The sequence below is a fragment of the Crinia signifera genome, chromosome 8 (genome assembly GCF_055691185.1).
Source record: "Crinia signifera chromosome 8, ASM5569118v1, whole genome shotgun sequence".
In the NCBI taxonomy this organism is placed as follows: domain Eukaryota; kingdom Metazoa; phylum Chordata; class Amphibia; order Anura; family Myobatrachidae; genus Crinia; species Crinia signifera.
In genome coordinates this window covers 143,179,728-143,202,506 of record NC_139224.1, presented here as the reverse complement: position 1 = coordinate 143,202,506, position 22,779 = coordinate 143,179,728, and the positions used below count along the sequence as shown (strand labels likewise).

The 22,779-nt window shown below is 48.5% G+C and overlaps 1 protein-coding gene across 1 annotated transcript; it reads right to left on the bottom strand.

The window, feature by feature from the left end:
* Positions 1 to 7,975: 7,975 nt before the first annotated feature.
* Positions 7,976 to 16,645, bottom strand: LOC146027115 (thiosulfate:glutathione sulfurtransferase-like). Its single transcript, XM_083158093.1, has 4 exons — positions 16,496 to 16,645; positions 10,976 to 11,092; positions 9,654 to 9,819; positions 7,976 to 8,344 (listed from the first exon to the last, which is right to left on the bottom strand). The coding sequence occupies exons 1-4, from the start codon at positions 16,554 to 16,556 to the stop codon at positions 8,290 to 8,292; spliced, it is 399 nt and encodes a 132-aa protein (XP_083014219.1). The 5' UTR covers positions 16,557 to 16,645; the 3' UTR covers positions 7,976 to 8,289.
* Positions 16,646 to 22,779: the final 6,134 nt, after the last annotated feature.

Below are 22,779 nucleotides of genomic sequence, written 5' to 3'. Positions count from 1 at the left end.
TGCCATGGGGATTTTTTGCCAGGGGGGAGCCAGTGTACATGCTCGTCACCAAGGGGTTCCATTTAACCATTTAAATAGCGCGCCAGCGCTACCCGTATCCGCACTTCCGGGTAGCGCTGGCCGCGCTGTTCTCTAAGTTCTGAGTTCTGACAGACACTAGAGGTATAGCAGTACCTCTAGTGTCTGTCTCCTATAAGGCGGCGGCCATTTTGGGAGAGGCCGTCACCTTACATTCGTGCACTGTGGCCAGGAAGCTGGACACACGGAGGTGGCTGGCGGCTGCAGCGGTGATGGCTGGGCTGCAGCAGCGTGTGCAAGGTGCACACAGCGGCCCAGCCAGTAGCTACTCATACCGGCCTGGGGGGCATGTGGCACCCTGCCCTCCGGCCCAGCCCGCCTCTGTATACAGAACATCCTTGATAAAATACAAGCCATAAAGTCTTCACAGGTTACGGGGGTGGAGCTCCTTGCGACGGAGTGGATAGCACCCGCAGGGCACAATGAATCACCTAGTATTAAAAAAAAAAAGGCAATAATAGCACAATAAAAAAAATATATAGGGGAAAATTTACTAAGAATACGAATACGAAATTTCGTAATTCTTAATATGAATGAATACGACTGCATATGGCTGTTTCAGCCGTATGCAAAGTCGTGTTCCGGAGGGGAATTTACAAAGCAGACAAATACGACTGCTTTGTAACCCTCCGATGGCGTAACCATTCGTATTAGCGGCCGTATATACGGCCGCTAATACGAATTCTTACAGGCAGTCTGCATGGATCAGTCAGATCCGTGCAGGCTGCAGAGTGTAAAAAAAAAAGGTTAAATAAGTAAATAACTAAAAAAAACGGCGTGGGTAAAAAATCAGGAAACCCGGCAAATAGGGGTTCCCCGATTTTTTTTTTTTTAAACCAGCCCCAGGCTCCAGGTCCGGGGCTGGTTCCCAAAATACGGGGGACAAAATGACTAGGGGTCCCCCGTATTTTATGAACCAGCCCCAGGCCAAACCAGCCAGCACGGTAATGCCACAGCCGGGGGACACTTATTATATAACTTCCTGCGGCCAAAACAATAACCCTACCGACCAGTCAGCCTGGCCTGGGGCCCTGGGGCAGTGGGGACCCCCACAATAAAGGGGTCCCCCCCTCCAGGACTTACCTGACCAGGCTGAAGCCTGCTGCTGTCCCGGTGAACCTGAAGTGGTGGTCATCGGGCTGTGAAAGAGGAGGTATCGCCTGATGGTATACGGATGATAGGTCAACTGTTTCTATAGAGTCAGTGAGTTGACATGCATATTGTTGACATTGACAAAAGGGCAACACATTTTAGGACTTTGGCTCTTATTCAGATAGCTTCGATCGAATGCGTGCATGGGCTGAACCCCGCCTAGCAAATGGATCGGCTGCGCCGCCCATACCGTACAATGTATATCATACTACCACATATTATGTAACCTCCGTAGTGCGCCCAACATGGCTGCCTCACCTTGTATGCTTGTTGGGGCTCTACTCTGAGCGTGTCCTTTCTTCTAGTGGGGACCTATTCAACCAGAGTGATCCCACACAGTGCGCCCATGATGGTTGCCTTACCTGGGGGTAAATGTATTAAATGTCATTATGGGGAAAAGTGGTATTAGCCCATGTTATGTATTACTGCGCCAGTGTGCCTCTGTCCCTGGCAGGTACCATCTCTGGGCTATGTGTGAGACTGGAACCGGTTGGCAAAGAGACAAGAATCGCTCATCTGCGCCCGAGGATGAACATCCATCTAATCGGTGTACCTTCCTGCTTCTCCTCAGTAATGAGGACTATAGCTGCATATTACCTCCCCATAGTACCTTGTGAGGGTGGAATACACAAGGCCGATCCAACCCTGCATTACGCCTACTGCGGGCTGCAGGCTATCTCTTATCTGTGCACCTGTCGGCTGCTGCTGCTGTGCTATGGCCCATACAGGGCTTTCTGAGCAATATTGTGGACAATATCACCAAGTGGGTACGCTCCCTGTCATTAACAATGTGCACCCCAGTGCATTGTTAAGGACCCCCTCCCCCATCTGAACATGTCCGGATGAGGGAGGTCATGGTTAACCATGGCCATGCTGCAGCGTGTCGCTCCCCTGCAGCCCCTGTCATCCTTCACCTCCAAGAAGGCATCGGCAAGTGTCTATGTACTTGCCTATTTCCTCCCCTCCCACGAGTACCCTCCGCCGCCAATATCGGCAGCGGGGGACATTGGGAAGCATGTATTGTGCCGCCTGTCTGCTGTGTTACTGACATTCTCTGTATTACATTCATGGTTTTATATGTGGGCCGCCTGCCTGCTGCTGTGTTACTGTCATTCTCTGTATTACGTGTGTGGTTTTAAATCTGTGCCGCCTGCTTGCTGCTGTGTTACTGACATTCTCTGTATTACATTCATGGTTTTATATCTGTGTCGCCTGTCTGCTGCTGTGTTACTGACATTCTCTGTATTACATTCATGGTTTTATATCTGTGTCGCCTGTCTGCTGCTGTGTTACTGACATTCTCTGTATTACGTGCATGGTTTTATATCTGTGCCGCCTGCCTGCTGCTGTGTTACTGACATTCTCTGTATTACCTTCATGGTTATATATCTGTGTCGCCTGTCTGCTACTGTGTTACTGACATTCTCTGTATTACGTGTGTGGTTTTATATCTGTGCCACCTGCCTGCTGCTGTGTTACTGACATTCTCTGTATTACGTTCATGGTTATATATCTGTGCCGCCTGCCTGCTGCTGTGTTACTGACATTCTTTGTATTACCTTCATGGTTTTATATCTGTTCCGCCTGTCTGCTGCTGTGTTACTGACATTCTCCGCATTTCGTGTGTGGTTTTATATCTGTGCCGCCTGCCTGCTGCTGTGTTACTGACATTCTCTGTATTACGTGCGTGGTTTTATATCTGTGCCACCTGTCTGCTGCTGTGTTAACTGTCATTGGCTGTATTACCCTCATGGTTTTATATCTGTGCCACCTGTCTGCTGCTGTTTTACTGTCATCCTATGTATTACGTGCCTGGTTTTATATCTGTGCCGCCTGCCTGCTGCTGTATTACTGATACTGCAGCAGGCAGGCGGCACAGATATAAAACCACGCACGTAATACAGAGGATGACAGTAAAACAGCAGCAGACAGGCGGCACAGATATAAAACCATGAAGGTAATACAGAGGATCACAGTAACACAGCAGCAGACAGTCTTACCTTCATGGTTTTATATCTGTGCCGCCTGCCTGCTGCTGTGTTACTGACATTCTCTGTATTACCTTCATGGTTTTATATCTGTGCTGCCTGCCTGCTGCTGTGTTACTGACATTCTCTGTATTACCTTCATGGTTTTATATCTGTGCCGCCTGCCTGCTGCTGTGTTACTGACATTCTCTGTATTACCTTCATGGTTTTATATCTGTGCCGCCTGCCTGCTGCTGTGTTACTGACATTCTCTGTATTACGTGTGTGGTTTTATATCTGTGCCGCCCACCAGCTGCTGTGTTACTGACATTCTCTGTATTACCTTTATGGTTTTATATCTGTACAGCCTGTCTGTTGCTGTGCTCCTGACATTCTCTGTATTACGTGAGTGGTTTAAATATGTGCTACCTGTCCTCTGCTGTGTTGCTGACATCTTCTGTATTACCTTCATGCTTTTATATCTGTGCCGCCTGTATGCTGCTGTGTTACTGACATTCTCTGTATTACCTTCCTGGTTTTATATCTGTGCCGCCTGTCTGCTGCTTTGTTACTGACATTCTCTGTATAACATGCCTGGTTTAATATCTGTGCCGCCTTCCTGCTGCTGTGTTACTGACATTCTCTGTATTACCTTTGTGGTTCTATATCTGTGCTGCCTGTCTGCTGCTGTGTTACTGGCATTCTCTATATCACCTTCATGGTTTTATATCTGTGCCACCTGTCTGCTGCTGTGTTACTGACATTCTCTGTATTACCTTCATGGTTTTATATCTGTGTCGCCTGTCTGCTGTGTTACTGACATTCTCTGTATTACGTGTGTGGTTTTATATCTGTGCCACCTGCCTGCTGCTGTGTTACTGACATTCTCTGTATTACGTTCATGGTTATATATCTGTGCCGCCTGCCTGCTGCTGTGTTACTGACATTCTTTGTATTACCTTCATGGTTTTATATCTGTTCCGCCTGTCTGCTGCTGTGTTACTGACATTCTCCGCATTTCGTGTGTGGTTTTATATCTGTGCCGCCTGCCTGCTGCTGTGTTACTGACATTCTCTGTATTACGTGCGTGGTTTTATATCTGTGCCACCTGTCTGCTGCTGTGTTAACTGTCATTGGCTGTATTACCCTCATGGTTTTATATCTGTGCCGCCTGTCTGCTGCTGTTTTACTGTCATCCTATGTATTACGTGCCTGGTTTTATATCTGTGCCGCCTGCCTGCTGCTGTATTACTGATACTGCAGCAGGCAGGCGGCACAGATATAAAACCACGCACGTAATACAGAGGATGACAGTAAAACAGCAGCAGACAGGCGGCACAGATATAAAACCATGAAGGTAATACAGAGGATCACAGTAACACAGCAGCAGACAGTCTTACCTTCATGGTTTTATATCTGTGCCGCCTGCCTGCTGCTGTGTTACTGACATTCTCTGTATTACCTTCATGGTTTTATATCTGTGCTGCCTGCCTGCTGCTGTGTTACTGACATTCTCTGTATTACCTTCATGGTTTTATATCTGTGCCGCCTGCCTGCTGCTGTGTTACTGACATTCTCTGTATTACCTTCATGGTTTTATATCTGTGCCGCCTGCCTGCTGCTGTGTTACTGACATTCTCTGTATTACGTGTGTGGTTTTATATCTGTGCCGCCCACCAGCTGCTGTGTTACTGACATTCTCTGTATTCTCTGTATTACCTTTATGGTTTTATATCTGTACAGCCTGTCTGTTGCTGTGCTCCTGACATTCTCTGTATTACGTGAGTGGTTTAAATATGTGCTACCTGTCCTCTGCTGTGTTGCTGACATCTTCTGTATTACCTTCATGCTTTTATATCTGTGCCGCCTGTATGCTGCTGTGTTACTGACATTCTCTGTATTACCTTCCTGGTTTTATATCTGTGCCGCCTGTCTGCTGCTTTGTTACTGACATTCTCTGTATAACATGCCTGGTTTAATATCTGTGCCGCCTTCCTGCTGCTGTGTTACTGACATTCTCTGTATTACCTTTGTGGTTCTATATCTGTGCTGCCTGTCTGCTGCTGTGTTACTGGCATTCTCTATATCACCTTCATGGTTTTATATCTGTGCCACCTGTCTGCTGCTGTGTTACTGACATTCTCTGTATTACCTTCATGGTTTTATATCTGTGTCGCCTGTCTGCTGTGTTACTGACATTCTCTGTATTACCTTCATGGTTATATATCTGTGTCGCCTGCCTGCTGCTGTGTTACTGACATTCTCTGTATTACCTTCATGGTTATATATCTGTGTCGCCTGCCTGCTGCTGTGTTACTGACATTCTCTGTATTACCTTCATTTTTTTATATCTGTGCCGCCTGTCTGCTGCTGTGTTACTGACATTCTCTGTATTACCTTCATTGTTTTATATCTGTGTCGCCTGTCTGCTGCTGTGTTACCGACATTCTCTTTATTACCTTCATGGTTTTATATCTGTGTCGCCTGTCTGCTGCTGTGTTGCTGACATCTTCTGTATTACCTTCACGTTTTATGTCTGCGCCGACTGTCTACTGCCCCCAGCTGTGCTGCCTCGTTTGATCCCAGCAGTGCTGCCACATTTGTGCTGTGCTGTATGACCCCAGCTGTGGGTCAGGTTTCTGCTTTATGGCACCCGGCTGTGTTGCCTCGTTTGTGCTGTGATGTATGACCCCAGTTGTGCTGTCACATTTTGCTGTGCTGTATGACCCCAAGCTGTGCTGCCACGTTTGTGCTGTATGGCTCCAGCTGTGCTACCGCGTTTGTGCTGTGATGTATGACCCCAGCTGTGCTGCCACGTTTGTGCTGTGCGCCCCCTGGCTGTGTTGCCTCGTTTGTGCTGTATGGCCCCGGCTGTGCTGCCTCATTTGTGTTTTGCTGTATGACCCCAGCTGTGCTGCCTCATTTGTGCTGTGCTGTATGACTCCAGCTGTGCTGTCATATTTTGCTGTGCTGTAGGACCCCAGCCATGCTGTCACGTTTGTGCTGTATAACCCTAGCTGTCCTGTCACGTTTGCTCTGTGCTGTATGACCCCCAACTGTACGGTGAAGTTTGGGCTGTGCTGTAGGACCCTATCTGTGCTGTCACGTTTGTATTATTATGTGCTCCCTCCCCGTGTGTGACCATTATTATGCCCCCCCCCCCATGTGTGTGTGATCATTATTATGTGCCCACATGTGTGTGTGTGATCATTATTATGTGCCCCCCCTTGTGTGTGTAATTATGTGCTCCTCGTATGTGATCATTATTATGTGCCCCTCCATGTGTGTGATCATTATGTGCCCCCATGTGTGTGATCATTTATTATGTGCCCCCCATGTGTGTGATCATTATTATGTGCCCCCCATGCGTGTGATCATTATTATGTGCCCCCCCATATGTGATCATTATTATGTGCCCCGTATGTGTGTTCATTATGTGCCCCCCCGTGTGTGTGATCATTATTATGTGCCCCCCCATGTGTGTGTGCGTGTGATCATTATTATATGCCCCCCCCCCATCTGCATGTGTGATCATTATTAGGTGCCCCCCATGTGTGTGATCATTATTATAATGTGCCCCCCATCTGCATGTGTGATCATTATTATGTGCCCCCCCCCATCTGCATGTGTCATCATTAATATGTGCCCCCATGTGTGTGATCATCATTATAATGTGCTCCCCATGTGTGTGTGATCATTATTATGTGCCCCCCATCTGCATGTATGATCATTATTATGAACCCCCCATCTGCATGTGTGATCATTATTATGTGACCCCCATGTGTGTGATCATTATTATTATGTGCCCCCCATGTGTGTGATCATTATTATTATGTGCTCCCCATGTGTGTGTGATCATTATTATGTGCCCCCGTGTATGTGATCATTATTATGTGCCCCCCCATCTGCATGTGTGATCATTATTATGTGCCCCCAATGTGTGATCATTATTATGTGTTTGTGTGATCATTATTATGTGCCCCCCCTATGTGTGTGATCATTATAATATGCCCCCCATCTGCATGTGTGATCATTATTATGTCCCCCCCATGTGTGATCAGTATTATGTGCTTCCCCCGTATGTGTGATCATTATTATGTGCCCCCCATCTGCATGTGTGATCATTATTATGTGCCCCGTATGTGTGTGATCATTATTATGTGCCCCCCCATGTGTATGTGTGATCATTATTATGTGCCCCCCATCTGCATGTGTGATCATTATTATGTGCCCCGTATGTGTGTGATCATTATTATGTGCCCCGTATGTGTGTGATCATTATTATGTGCTCCCCATGTGTGTGTGATCATTATTATGTGCTCCCCATGTGTGTGTGATCATTATTATGTGCCCCCCCATGTGTATGTGTGATCATTATTATGTGCCCCCCATCTGCATGTGTGATCATTATTATGTCCCCCCCATGTGTGATCAGTATTATGTGCTTCCCCCGTATGTGTGATCATTATTATGTGCCCCCCCCATCTGCATGTGTGATCATTATTATGTGCCCCCCATGTGTGATCATTATTATTTGCCTGTGATCATTATTATGAGCCCCTTATCTGTGATCATTATTATGTGCCCCCCCATGGGTGATCATTATTATGTGCGTGTGATCATTATTATGTGCCCCCCCCCTCATGTGTGATCATTATTATGTGCACCCCCTCCCCTCCTTGTGTGTGTGATCATTATATATGGCAATGTATAACGTGAAGTGGTGACCGTGATTGTGAATACATAGATGAGGACAATCCTGAAGAAATGGCATGCTATACATTTAAAAAAAACCCATTATATTTCTTTGTGAAAACCCTAAATCAATGGCATATAACCACTGCCTGTCACATCCCACAAATGAGTTGTCTTTAGTAGGTAATGTCACTTTCTCCTAGTAAGGCATCGGATGGAAGATCTGGCACACACCGCGTTCTGCTTCGCAGATGAAGGGTAGTGTACTGTGGCATGGCAGGAATTGTACTTGTCTCCTCTCTGATACTGATTAATGGCAAGTGACTTCCAGCAGAACAGAAACGTGCCAGGTTAGTGGGTGCAGTGGACGGTATTGTGGAGAGGAGATGGCGATTCTTCATTGGCCTTCCTTTTCTGCCCACTCCTTGTAACCACCTAGGAAGTTCCGGGCACTGAAACAGAGGAACGAGGGACACCTGTGAAGCCCGCAAGGGGACGCGTATAACTGTGAAGGTATCCGCGTCCCCTCGCGGGGCTCGCCACGCTTCGGGCTCGGTGGCTCGCTGCGCTCGCCACACTATTCTATTCTCAACTCCACGCCGACGTGGATAGTAGGGGAATGAAAAGGTCGGAGGACGCGCACCGCCGCCCCTCGCGGGCTCGCTGCGCTCGCCACGCTTCGGGTTGGCGTCTATCGTGGGGTGACGACGGGGACATCTAAAATGTGAAATGGGTCATATTGGCCCATTTCACATTTTTCACATTTTTTCAGGATTTCAATGTTAAAAAATCTTTTAACATTGAAGCCTATGTAAAAATCGGGGGCATCGCGTCGGGACCTATGTTAATGGTCCCGACCGAAGCGATGCCCCCGATATTTTACCTTTCCCGACATGATTTCAATGTTAAAATATTTTTTAACATTGAAGCCTATGGGGAAATCGCGGGCATCGCGTCGGTCGCGTCGGGACCATTGTTAACGGTCCCGACCGACGCGATGCCCCCGATATTTTGTCCTAGCCGGCCAAATGGACCTGATTTCAAAGGAAATCGGGTCCATCGTATGGATCGTGTACCTTAACTAAAGGTACACGATCCATAAGATTTGTGGCCGTGCTAGGAAACAAGTACCGTTTTTTTTTTATTATTATTTAAATCCTACTGCTGCTCACCGCTGTCTGGACCTGCACATAGGTGTGTGCCAGCGGTGCCTCACTGCTGGCACACACCTATGGAATTGGACCCAATACATTGTGTGTTTTATTTGCAGTAGGTTAAGGGGCCCATTTATTAAGGATATTGAATATTGCCAGGGCAGTGCGATCCCGTAGACACAGGCTACAATGGGCTATTGCCATCTCAGATTGGCGAAAGCCCATGGATGTGAAGCCGGGCTGCCCGATGTTGATACATCAGACAGCTTTGCATCCCCGATAGAAACCTATGAGGGATGTGCCCAGCTGCGGTGCAGGGGGGATCGTAGCAGGGATCGGAGATTCCTGCTGTGGTTCCCCTTTGATACATTGGGGTGATACTTAATATTTGCAGCTAACCCCCGAAAATGGTTTTTTTGGGGGGATTTAGCCACAAATATTACTTGATAAATGGGGCCCTAAATATCTAGGGTCCAACCCAATGCGCACGGGACACATGGGATGTCAAACACATGTGATTTGATCTGATTTATTGGCCCGATCCATTGGAATCGGGTCAAATTGGACCAAATCACAGTAGTATATGGGGGCCTTATAGAAAACTTACTGCTTGTATCCCAGTTCGGCAGCAATATTAGTGGCCCGTTGTCCTCTCTTGCCCATTTGGCAGTGAAACACCAGGTTGTTGTCATCGTCCAGCCGGGGCTTCTCCACTTTATACATCACTTTGAAAGTGTCTGGGTCCATCTTCAGAGCGTCTTCAATCTCAGTGACTTAAATACACAAACATCGTCATGTTCCTGCCTCTCTACAGCTCACCCCTATTCATCAGCTGTGACCTCTAATTACAGTTAGGGTTAGCTCTAACCCTGCCACCGCTGTTACCTGGTGGCTGGTCTTTCCCCCAGACTGCACCATCTGCTGAGGCTCATCCCTGCCGCTGCTATGCTGCCTGGTGGCTGGTCTTTCCCCCGGGACTGCACCATCCGCTGAGGCTCATCTCTGCCACTTCTGTGCTACCTGGTGGCTGGTCTTTCCCCCGGGACTGCACCATCCGCTGAGGCTCATCTCTGCCGCTGCTGTGCTACCTGGTGGCTGGTCTTTCCCCAGGATTGCACCATCTGCTGAGGCTCATCTCTGCCACTTCTGTGCTACCTGGTGGCTGGTCTTTCCCTGAGACTGCACCATCCTCTGAGGCTCATCCCTGCTGCTGTGCTACCTGGTGGCTGGTCTTTCCCCAGGACTGCACCATCTGCTGAGGCTTATCCCTGCCGCTGCTATGCTACCTGGTGGCTGGTCTTTCCCCGGGACTGCACCATCTGCTGAGACTCATCCCTGCCGCTGCTGTGCTACATGGTGACTGGCCTTTCCCCAGGATTGCACCATCTGCTGAGGCTCATCTCTGCCACTTCTGTGCTACCTGGTGGCTGGTCTTTCCCTGAGACTGCACCATCCTCTGAGGCTCATCCCTGCTGCTGTGCTACCTGGTGGCTGGCCTTTCTGCAGGACTGCACCATCAGCTGAGGCTCATCCCTGCCACCACTGTGCTACCTGGTGGCTGGCTTTTCCCCGACACTGCACCATCTGCTGAGGCTCATCCCTGCCACCACTGTGCTACCTGGAGGCTGGTTTTTCCCAGAGACTGCACCATCCACTGAGGCTCATTCCTGCTGCTGCTGTGTTACATCATGGCTGGTCTTTCTCTGGGACTGCACCATCCGCTGAGGCTCATCCCTGCCACCACTGTGCTGCCTGGTGGCTGGCCTTTCCCCCGATACTGCACCATCCACTGATTCTCATCCCTGCTGCTGTTATGCTACCTGTTGTCTGGCCTTTCCCCGGGACTGCAACATCCACTGAGGCTCATCCCGGGTATGTGTTTTATTGCTATAAGCATCTCTTCCTTTCAACAAGTGTAGCAAATCTCACCTGGTATATTGGTAGAGTTTGGAATCTTTCCATCTTTAACTTCCTCTGCCGTTCTCACATCAAATATCTGTACATTTCTGGTGGCGATCAGCTTCTTTAGCTCATCGTATGTAATTACTGTGGGAAACATAGAATGTGACAGCAGATAAGAACCAGTCGGTCTATTTAGTCTACCCTTTTTGTGAGCACATTGGGCCTTATTCTGATTCACTCTTAGAGGCAAATTCCTTCTCAGATGGAAAAAAACATGTGCACTGCAGCGGGGCAGATGTTACTTGTGCAGAGAGAAGTAGATGTGGGTGGGGTTTTTCTTCAAAGTGAGATCTATATTGCAGTGTAAAAATAAAGTAGTCTGTATTTTTTTTTTCTCTGCACAGAAACAAAATAACTCACCCAAATCTAATTCTCTATGCACATGTTACATCTGCCCCACCTGCGGTGCACATGGTTTTGTCCATTTGAAAAGGAATCTGAGTGAACCAGAATAAGGCCCAGTATTCTTTAATACAAATAATAGTGAATTACAGAACAGTGGTAATAGTGAGTTATTACTGTACTGTAATCCCAGTAATTCACCACTATCACAGTTCTGCAATTCACTATTACTAGGATCTAACACTGTAGTGCAGGATAATATTACCACTGGCAGATGAGTGGCACATGGCGTGGTGTAACCTGCGATACCGGTACATTGCTGATTGAATCGTGCAATGAGTTCTGATTTTTATTTGTGCAAATATTAGGCAGTTCTTGCCATATAATGGATAACATGTCTCAAGTCTAAATCCATCGATTTTATTTAAATTGTACATTATGTGGGCACTCTGGGAAGTGCTCTCTGTGCTGGATGCGTTCCCTGCAATGTACACGATGTGTGCACTATGGGAATTGCTCTCTGTGCTGGATGCGTTCCTAGAGATGTACACAATGTGTGTGCTGTGTAAAGTGCTGGACGCGCTCCCTGCGATATACATGATGTGTGCGCTATGTGAAGTGCTCTCTGTGCTGGACTCGTTCCCTGTGATGTACACGATTTGTGCGCTATGGGAAGTGCTCTACGTGCTGGCCACGTTTCCTGCAATGTACACGACGTGTGCGCTCTGGGAAGTGCTCTCTGTGCTGGACGTGTTCCCTGCGATATACATGATGTGTGCGCTACGGGAAGTGCTCTCTGTGCTGGATGCGTTACCTGTGATGTACATGATGTGTGCGCTATAGGAAGTGCTCTCTGTGCTTTACGCGTTCCCTGTGATGTACACGATTTGAGCGCTATGGCAAGTGCTCTCTGTGCTGGACGCGTTCCCTGCGATGTACACGATGTGTGCGCTATGGGAAGTGCTCTCTATGCTGGACACGTTCCCTGTGATGTACACGATGTGTGCGCTATGGCAAGTGCTCTCTGTGCTGGACGCGTTCCCTGCGATGTACACGATGTGTGCGCTATGGGAAGTGCTCTCTGTGCTGGACGTGTTCCCTGTGATGTACACAATTTGTGCGCTATGGGAAGTGCTCTCTTTGCTGGACACGTTCCCTGCAATGTACACGATGTGTGCGCTATGGGAAGTGCTCTTTGTGCTGGACGTGTTCCCTGGGATGTACACAATTTGTGCGCTATGGCAAGTGCTCTCCGTGCTGGACGTGTTCCCTGCGATGTACACGATGTGTGCGCTATGGCAAGTGCTCTCCGTGCTGGACACCTTTCCTGCAATGTACACGATGTGTGCGCTATGGGAAGTGCTCTCTGTGCTGGACGTGTTCCCTGTGATGTGCACGATGTGCGCGCTATGGGAAGTGCTCTCCGTGCTGGACGCGCTCCCTGCGATGTACATGATGTGTGCGCTATGGGAAGTGCTCTCTGTGTTGGACGTGTTCCCTGTGATGTACACAATTTGTGCGCTATGGGAAGTGCTCTCTTTGCTGGACGCGTTCCCTGCAATGTACACGATGTGTGCGCTATGGGAAGTGTTTTACCCCAGTTCCTCGCCCACCTACATTATTAGAATTACCACACACCTTGCCCACGTGCATAAGTTACCACAGACCCTTGCCCACATGCAGAGTCTTGCCCACCCTCATTATTACTGTTACCACAGACCCTCGGCTGCTTATTTCCTGCCCTACCATCCAGGAGGGAGGGCGTGGTGGGAGAATAAAATAGTGTGCCGAGCTCAGTGAGCAATGCGAGGGGATGCGGTGCCCTTGAAACTATGTTCCATGTTGACTGTGTCTACATTCGGGTAAAAACAGTGAAAAACCCTGTGTCGACCTAGACCCTGTCAACCTGTTGCTTGTGTCAACCTATTGACCTGTCGACCTTGACCCATGTCGACCTAACGCTTCTCAACCAACTTGCTGTAGACCCAACGATCCCAACCCTATTACCGTTATCACAGACCCTTGCCCACATGCAGACTGTCGCCCATCCTCCTTATTACCGTTACCACAGACCCTCGCCCACCTGCATTATTACTGTTACCACAGACCCTCGCCCACATGCAGACTGTCGCCCACCCTCCTTATTACCGTTACCACAGACCCTCGCCCACTTGCAGAACCTCGCCCACCTGCATTATTACTGTTACCACAGACCCTCGCCCACTTGCAGACCCTCGCCCACCTGCATTATTACTGTTACCACAGACCCTCGCCCACTTGCAGACTCTCTTCCACCTGCATTATTACCGTTACCACAGACCCTCGCCCACTTGCAGACCCTCGCCCACCTGCATTATTACCGTTACCAAAGACCCTCGCCCACTTGCAGACCCTCGCCCACCTGCATTATTACTGTTACCACATACCCTCGCCCACTTGCAGACTCTCTTCCACCCGCATTATTACCGTTACCACAGACCCACGCCCACTTGCAGACCCTCGCCCACCCGCATTATTACCGTTACCACAGACCATGGGTCTTCAAACTGCGGCCCTCCAGATGTTGTGAAACTACAAATCCTAGCATGCCTTGCCACAGTTTTAACACTCCCTTATAGCAAAACTGTGGCAAGGCATGCTGGGATTTGTAGTTTCACAACATCTGGAGGGCCGCAGTTTGAAGACCCATGCCACAGACCCTCGCCCACTTGCAGACTCTCTCCCACCCGCATTATTACTGTTTCCACAGACCCTCGCCCACTTGCAGACCCTCGCCCACCTGCATTATTACTGTTACCACAGACCCTCGCCCACTTGCAGACCCTCGCCCACCTGCATTATTACCGTTACCACAGACCCTCGCCCACTTGCAGACTCTCTTCCACCCGCATTATTACCGTTACCACAGACCCTCGCCCACTTGCAGACTCTCTCCCACCCGCATTATTACCGTTACCACAGACCCTCGCCCACTTGCAGACCCTCGCCCACCTGCATTATTACCGTTACCACAGACCCTCGCCCACTTGCAGACGCTCTCCCACCCGCATTATTACCATTACCACAGACCCTCGCCCACATGCAGACGCTTTCCCACCCGCATTATTACCATTACCACAGACCCTCGCCCACATGCAGACGCTCTCCCACCCGCATTATTACCATTACCACAGACCCTCGCCCACTTGCAGACTCTCGTCCACCCTTATTATTGTCAGTGGTAACGTAGGCGTGAGTTTGTGGGAGGGCGTGTGACCCGATCCGATGGTTTTTATTGCAGCCGCTGGTGAGCGACAGCGCATGGATATGCAGTGAATCTCCGATCCAGCGTGATGGGCTTAGCAATTCATGAGTTTGTACGGGATGTCACGGGCGGTGTATACCTGATCACAGGGCTCTGCAAATTAGCACTGCTCTGATCAGGTCTGAATCAGGCCCATGTAGGAGTGCTTGGTCCTCAGTTTGGTGACTACTTCTGGATGTCCCTGGGCATTGCTCAGACAAACTCACCCTTAATTGTCCCCTAAGAATGGTAGAACTTTATTATGTGTGATAAGCATTGTATTGCACTCCCATGTTACATACCACACCCCATGTGTGATCGACTAGTCCCGGTCAGTGTATTACTCCTGATCACAATGCATCCCACTGATCCTCTTGCTGAGTCACTGTTATTGTCTATTATTCCTGATCACAATGCACATCAAACTGATCACCTTGCTGAGTCATTCTGATCGTCTATTATTCCTGATCACAATGCCTCACACTGGTCATCTTTCTGAGTCACCCTGATCATCTACCCTCACCCACCTGCATTATTACTGTTACTCCACAACCTTGCCCACCTTCACTATTACTGTTAATCCATACCCTCACCCACCTGCATTATTGTTACCCGAGACCCTCGCCCACCTGCATTATTACCATTACCCTGGGGTAATGGTAATAATGCAGGTGGGCGAGGGTCTCGGGTAACAATAATGCAGGTGGGTGAGGGTATGGATTAACAGTAATAGTGAAGGTGGGCAAGGTTGTGGAGTAACAGTAATAATGCAGGTGGGTGAGGGTAGATGATCAGGGTGACTCAGAAAGATGACCAGTGTGAGGCATTGTGATCAGGAATAATAGACGATCAGAATGACTCAGCAAGGTGATCAGTTTGATGTGCATTGTGATCAGGAATAATAGACAATAACAGTGACTCAGCAAGAGGATCAGTGGGATGCATTGTGATCAGGAGTAATACACTGACCCTTGCCCATCTGGATTATTACAGTTAGCCCAGACCCTCGCCTACCTGCATTATTACAATTACCCCAGATCCTCATCCACTTGTATTATTACAGTTACTTCAGAAGCCTGAATATCACTAAAACCTGCAGTGTTGGTGTGCCTTGAGGACCGTGGTCGGGAATGCCTGCCCTAGGGCATGGTGGGAGAATAAGATATTGTGCTGAGCGCAGCGAGGCACTGTGCCCAAAGCATAGTGAGCAATGCGAGGGGATGCGGTGCACTTGAAACTATGTTCCATGTTGACTGTGTAGACCTTCATGTAAAAACAGTGAAAAACCCTGTGTCGACCTTTGACTGTCGACCTAGACCCTGTCGACCTGTTGCTTGTGTCCACCTAATGACCTGTCGACTTTGACCCATGTCGACCTAAAGGTGTCGACCTAATGCTTCTCAACCAACTTGCTGTAGACCCAACGATCCCAACCCTATTACCGTTACCACAGACCCTTGCCCACATGCAGACTGTCGCCCACCCTTATTATTACCGTTACCTTAGACCAGTGGTAGCCAACCCTAGCCCTCGAGAGCTACCAACAGTGCACATTTTCCAGACAACCTAGCTGCTGCACAGCTGCACTCATTAATCACTGACACATTTTAAAAGATACACAGATGGAGCTAATTAGCTCACTTGCGATTCTGTGAGGAGACCTGCAAAACATGCACTGTTGGTAGCTCTCGAGGACTAGGGTTGGCTACCCCAGCCTTAGACCCTCATCCAAGTGCAGACTCTTGCCCACCCTTATTATTACCGTTACCGCAGACCCTTGCCCACGTGCAGACTCTTGCCCACCTGCATTATCACCGTTACCCCCAGACCTTCGCCCACGTGTGTTAGAAGTTACCACTCACCTGTACTCATGGTTCTGTCTGTGGCTGTTCTTAGCTTTGTCAGCAGCTTCCTCAGGAACATTGCAACCTCCCCCACCCTGGGGACAGGGAGTCATGTGACACTTCTGGTAGCTAGTAGGTGTAGTTCTACAGAGAGCCATACGTCACAATGACTGCAAAACTCCCAGCATGCTCTGTCAGCACTGGTTCAGCAGGATCAGCTGCATGCTGAGGGAAAGTACCATCCAGAGCTAATGACTCTGTAACATGGCAGCTAGGAGCTGATTCGCTGTTACTGTATCTCTCTCCCTCCTGACTATGTTATAATGGTAGGGACATGCCATACTTGCCTACCTGACCCTCTCCATGCGGGAGAAAATGCTCTGTTTCTGGGCTTCCCTGGTAATGTATGATTGCCATCACCTGTGGGGAGCTAGGTAAAGGTGTTTCACCACAGGTGTTGGCAATTATACATTACCGGGGAAGTCCAGGAGCAGAGCATTTTCTCCCGCATGGAGAGGATCAGGTAGGCAAGTATGGGACATGCTGTAGTACCTGTCTGTATTCCTCGCCGGAGCAGCGGTGTGCACTAGAGTGATCAGACCCCACTGTGCATGCAAAGATCACCAGAAAAATTATATATATATGCCCCTGGTACTGGCCATGGTGCCCGGTCTATGCAGCACATACACCAGGGCTACGGAGGGTGCAGGAGGGAAGACGCTGGGACAGGAGGAGGCTGTTGTGGTGCACACATGGTAGAGGATGGGGCGCAGTGTAATGTACAGGCTGCCAGTGGTATCCCTGTATGTATGTATGTATGTGCTGCCAGTGGTACCCCTGTATGTATGTCAGGGTTGCCGACCCTCCCGGAATTTGCGGGAGTCTCCCGAAAATCGGGTCCTTCCTCCCGGTCCCCGGAAGGGTGGGCAACCCTCCCGGAATCAGGGGGACCCCCACTGAGCCCCCCGATCGCGGCATTTATATGCCACAATCCGCGGGTCTCAGGGGAGGGGGCGGAGCTAAAACGGCACAATCGTGTAGTTTTAGCCCCGTGCCCTCCATGGATATCAGTTATTTTGGCTATTTGTCGTAATGGGGGCGGGGCTTAATGACGTCACCATTAAGCCCCACCCCCAAAACGCGTAATACAAGATTCCTCTCCAGGCTTCTCCCGGAGAGGATTTTTTGAAAGTCGGCAACCCTGATGAATGTATGTATGTATGTATGTATGTGCTGCCAGTGGTACCCCTGTATGTATGTGCTGCCAGTGGTACCCCTGTATGTATGTATGTATGTATGTATTGCCTGTGGTACCCCTGTATCCAGTGCTATTTTTGGAGGAAAATAGGTTCAGGAACTGTGGGCGGGGGAAGAAAGTGGGCGGTGATGTAGGAGGAGCTACAAAAGGGGCGGGACATTACATAAAAAAAAATGAGGGAAAAAAAATAAAAACATAATTCCTCACTCCGTCACGTTAATTATACATATGCCACACACAGAGATTTGCATTATACATATGCCACACACCGTGATGCCCATTATACATATGCCCCACACCGTGATGCCATTATACATATGCCCCACACTGTAACGCTTATTATACATATGCCACACACAGAGATGCCCATCATACATAAGGCCCACACCGTGATGTCCATTATACAAATGCCCCACACCGTCAAGCCCATTATACATATGCCCCGCTCCGTAACAGTTATTATACATATGCCCCACACTGTAACGCTTATTATACATATGCCGCACACAGAGATGCTCGTTATACATATGCCACTCACAGAGATGCCTGTTATACATATGCCACTCACAGAGATGCCCGTTATACATATGCCACTCACAGAGATGCCCGTTATACATATGCCACACACAGAGATGCCCGTTATACATAAGGCCCACACCGTGATGTCAATTATACATGTGCCCCACACCGTCAAGCCCATTATACATATGCCCCACACCGTGATACCCATTATACATATGCCCCACACTGTCATGCCCATTATACATATGCCCCACACTGTCATGCCCATTATACATATGCCCCACACTGTCATGCCCATTATACATATGCCCCACACCGTCATGCCCATTATACATATGCCCCGCTCCGTAACAGTTATTATACATATGCCACACACAGAGATGCCCGTTATACATAAGGCCCACACCGTGATGTCCATTATACATATGCCCCACACCGTCAAGCCCATTATACATATGCCCCACACCGTCAAGCCCATTATACATATGCCCCACACCGTCAAGCCCATTATACATATGCCCCACACCGTGATGCCCATTATACATATGCCCCGCTCCGTAACAGTTATTATACATATGTTACACACAGAGATGCCCATTATACATATGCCACACACAGAGATGCCCATTATACATATGCCACACACAGAGATGCCCGTTATACATATGCCACACACAGAGATGCCTGTTATTCATAAGGCCCACACAGATGCCCATTATTCATAAGGCCCACACAGAGACGCCCATTACACATAAGGCCCACACAGAGATGCCCATTTAGCCCAAACATATGGCCCACACCAAGATGCCCATGCTGCCACACTGAGATGTTTTAGACAGCAACAGTAGTGTTAAAGATAAAATTGCATAAATCAGTGATGTTCAGTAAATTACTGTACCAGGCAATTGAGGCTGCCGCTCGGCTTGAGGGATCAGATGGGACTGGAGAGTAAGCTCCCTTAGGCAGGCAGACGGAGGGAGAGTGGATTCTGGGGTCGCTTTAGACAGGCGGGCGGGAAGAGCAAGAGAGGCGGGCGGGCGCCCGGCGGGAGAGAGCAACAAGAGAGGCGGGCGGGCGCCGGGCGGGACAGCGTGTCTCGGTGGGTGGAGGGCGCAGGAGTCACCATGGACGGGCACTGACACTGACGTCAGGCGCATCAATGGAGTAGGAGGCCAAGGGGTGGTGGCAGGAAGTACATCTTCCTTGCCACCGCGGAAACAGAGATTATCATTGTAGATAATCTCTGTGCGTGCAGCCTGCGCCCGGCGTTGATCTTCCGGAACGCCGTTCCTGGTGAGGTCATTTTTCAATTGAACTTCAGGAACGGCGTTCCGGACCGTTCCGCCACAAAAATAGCGCTCCCTGTATCTATATGTATGTATGTATAGGCTGACAGTGGTACCCCTGTATATATGTATGTGCTGTCTGTGGTACCCTTGTATGTATGTATGTATGTATGTATGTATGGATGTGTGTGCTTCCAGTGGTACCCCAGGGTTGCCTACCCTCCTGGAATGGCCGGGAGTCTCCCGAAAATCGGGTACCCCTCTCGGCCCCCCGGAAGGGTAAGCAACCCTCCCGGATTCAGTGGGGACCCCCACTGCGCCCCCGATCGCGGCATTTAAATGCCGCAATCCGCGGGTTTTAGAGGAGGGGGCGGAGCTAAAATGGCAAAATCACGTAATTTTAGCCCTGCCCCCTCGACGAAGAGCCGCAAATTCGCCTGTTTAACATCATGGGGGTGGGGCTTAGTGAAGTTACGCTCAAGCCCCCCCAGCTGCTGAAACTCTTCTCTCCGGGCTTCTCCCGGAGAGGAGAATATTAAAGTCGGCAACCCTGTGGTACCCCTGTATGTATGTATGTATGTATGTATGTATGTATGTATGTGCTTCCAGTGGTACCATGTATGTATGTATGTATGTATGTGTGTACTTCCAGTGGTACCCCTGTATGTATGTATGTATGTATGTATGTATGTATGTATGTATGTATGTGCTGTCAGTGGTACCCCTCTATGTATATATGTATGTGCTACCAGTGGTACACCTGTATGTATGTATGTGCTGTCAGTAGTACCCCTGTATGTATGTATGTATGTATGTATGTATGTATGTATGTGCTGCCAGTGGTACCCCTGTATGTATGTATGTATGTGCTGCCAGTGGTACCCATGTATGTATATATGTATGTATGTATGTATATATGTATGTATGTGCTGCCAGTGGTACCCATGTATGTATGCATGTATGTATGTATGTATGTATGTGCTGTCAGTGGTACCCCTGTATGTATGTATGTATGTATGTATGTGCTGCCAGTGGTACACCTGTATGTATGTGCTGCCAGTGGTACCCATATATATATGTATGTATGTATGTATGTATGTATGTGTGTGCTGTCAGTGGTACCCCTGTATGTATGTATGTATGTATGTATGTATGTATGTATGTATGTATGTATGTATGCGCTGCCAGTGGTACCCCTGTATTTATGTATGTATGTATGTGCTGCCAGTGGTACCCATGTATGTATGTATGTATATATATGTGTATGTATCTATCTATGTATGTGCTGCCAGTTGTACCCCTGTATGTATGTATGTATGTTTATATATATATATATATATATATATATATATGTATGTATGTGCTGCCAGTTGTACCCCTGTATGTATGTATGTATGTGCTGCCAGTTGTACCCCTGTATGTATGTATGTATGTATGGGATACGGTCATCTGTCAGACCAGACTTAGGTCGACAGTCATTAGGTCGACCATGTAAGGTCGACTGTCCCCAAGGTCGACATGGCTCAAGGACTGTTTTTTGAGCCGACATGCGGTATTTCATGCCCTACCATCCACTAGGGCGTAGTGGGAGAATAAAATAGTGTGCCGAGCGCAGCGAGGCACCGTGCCCGAAGCATTGCGAGTGAAGCGAGCGATGCGAGGGGCTGCGGTTCGACTCCAACTGTGTCCATGTTGACTGTGTCGACATTCGGGTAAAAAAACAGTGAAAAACTCATGTCGACCTAATGACTGTCGACCTAAAACCATGTCGACCTTAGACCATGTCGACCTTAAGTCATGTCGACCTTTAACCCTGTCGACCTTGGGGTCAGTCGACCTTCCGGGGTCGACCTAATGACTGTAGACCTAAGTCTGTTCTGACAGATGTATGTATGTATGTGCTGCCAGTGGTACCCCTGTATGTATGTATGTATATATGTACAAGCTGCCAGTAGTACCCCTGTATAAATATGTATGTGTGTATAGGCTGCCAGTGGTACCCCTGTATATATGTACTTGGTGATTCATCGTGCCCTACGGGTGCTCTTCACACCGTCGTAAGGGGCTCCGCCCCCTTAACCCAGAGCCGACCCTAGCCTAAATGATGCCCTAGGCAAGATTTTGGCTGGTGCCCCCTAGCACCGCCACTAGTTCCGCCTCTGACCCTGCTCCCCTTTCCCAGCATGATCAACCCTCATCATAGCAGTCATCATTTTGGTGCCCCTACCCGCAATATTTTAAATAGAAACAGCGCACACATTCGGTGTGCAGCCCAAACAGGGGTGTGTTCTTGATGGGAAGGGGCATGGCCACACAATAGTACCCCCAATTCAAATTATGCCACACAGTACTGCAACTTTATTCACATTATATCATGCGATGGTGTCCCTTATTCATGTTACATCACACAGTAGTACCACTTTACCTTATGTACATTACTTCTCACATTATTCACATTATACCCTTAGAAAAAAATCCTGAGAAAATATTGTATTTTAAGCACCTCCATGGCCACACTGGAACCCAACACAAAGCAGTGTGTGCTGGGCAGAGGAGAAGAGCTGCAGCTGCTGCTGTCACTTAAGGGGAGGGGGCCCGGGGCCCCCACTGGGCCCTTCCATCAGACTTTGGTCTGGGTAATTTGTACCCCCTACCCCTTTCTCTCGGCACCCCTGATAACACCACACAGTAATGCCCCTAATGACACACATTATTAGTGTCCTTATTACCATATTGCCCCTTACACATTATGCCAACCTTTATTAATGCCCTTCATACACATAATGACACACATAATGCTCCATACACATGTTGCACATTATTAAAGCCCTTATACACGACACACATAATGCCCATTACACATATGTTGCACATTATTAATGCCCTTATACACATGACACACATAATGCCTGTTACACATGTCGCACATTAATAATGCCCTTATACACGACACACATAATGCCCCTTACACATATGTTGCACATTATTAATGCCCTTATACACATGACACACATAATGCCTGTTACACATATGTCGCACATTATTAATGCATTTATACATGACACACATAATGCCCCTTACACATATGTTGCACATTATTAATGCCCTTATACACATGACACACATAATGCCTGTTACACATATGTCGCACATTATTAATGCATTTATACATGACACACATAATGCCCCTTACACATATGCCGAACACTATTGCACAACCAACCCACCCGCAGACA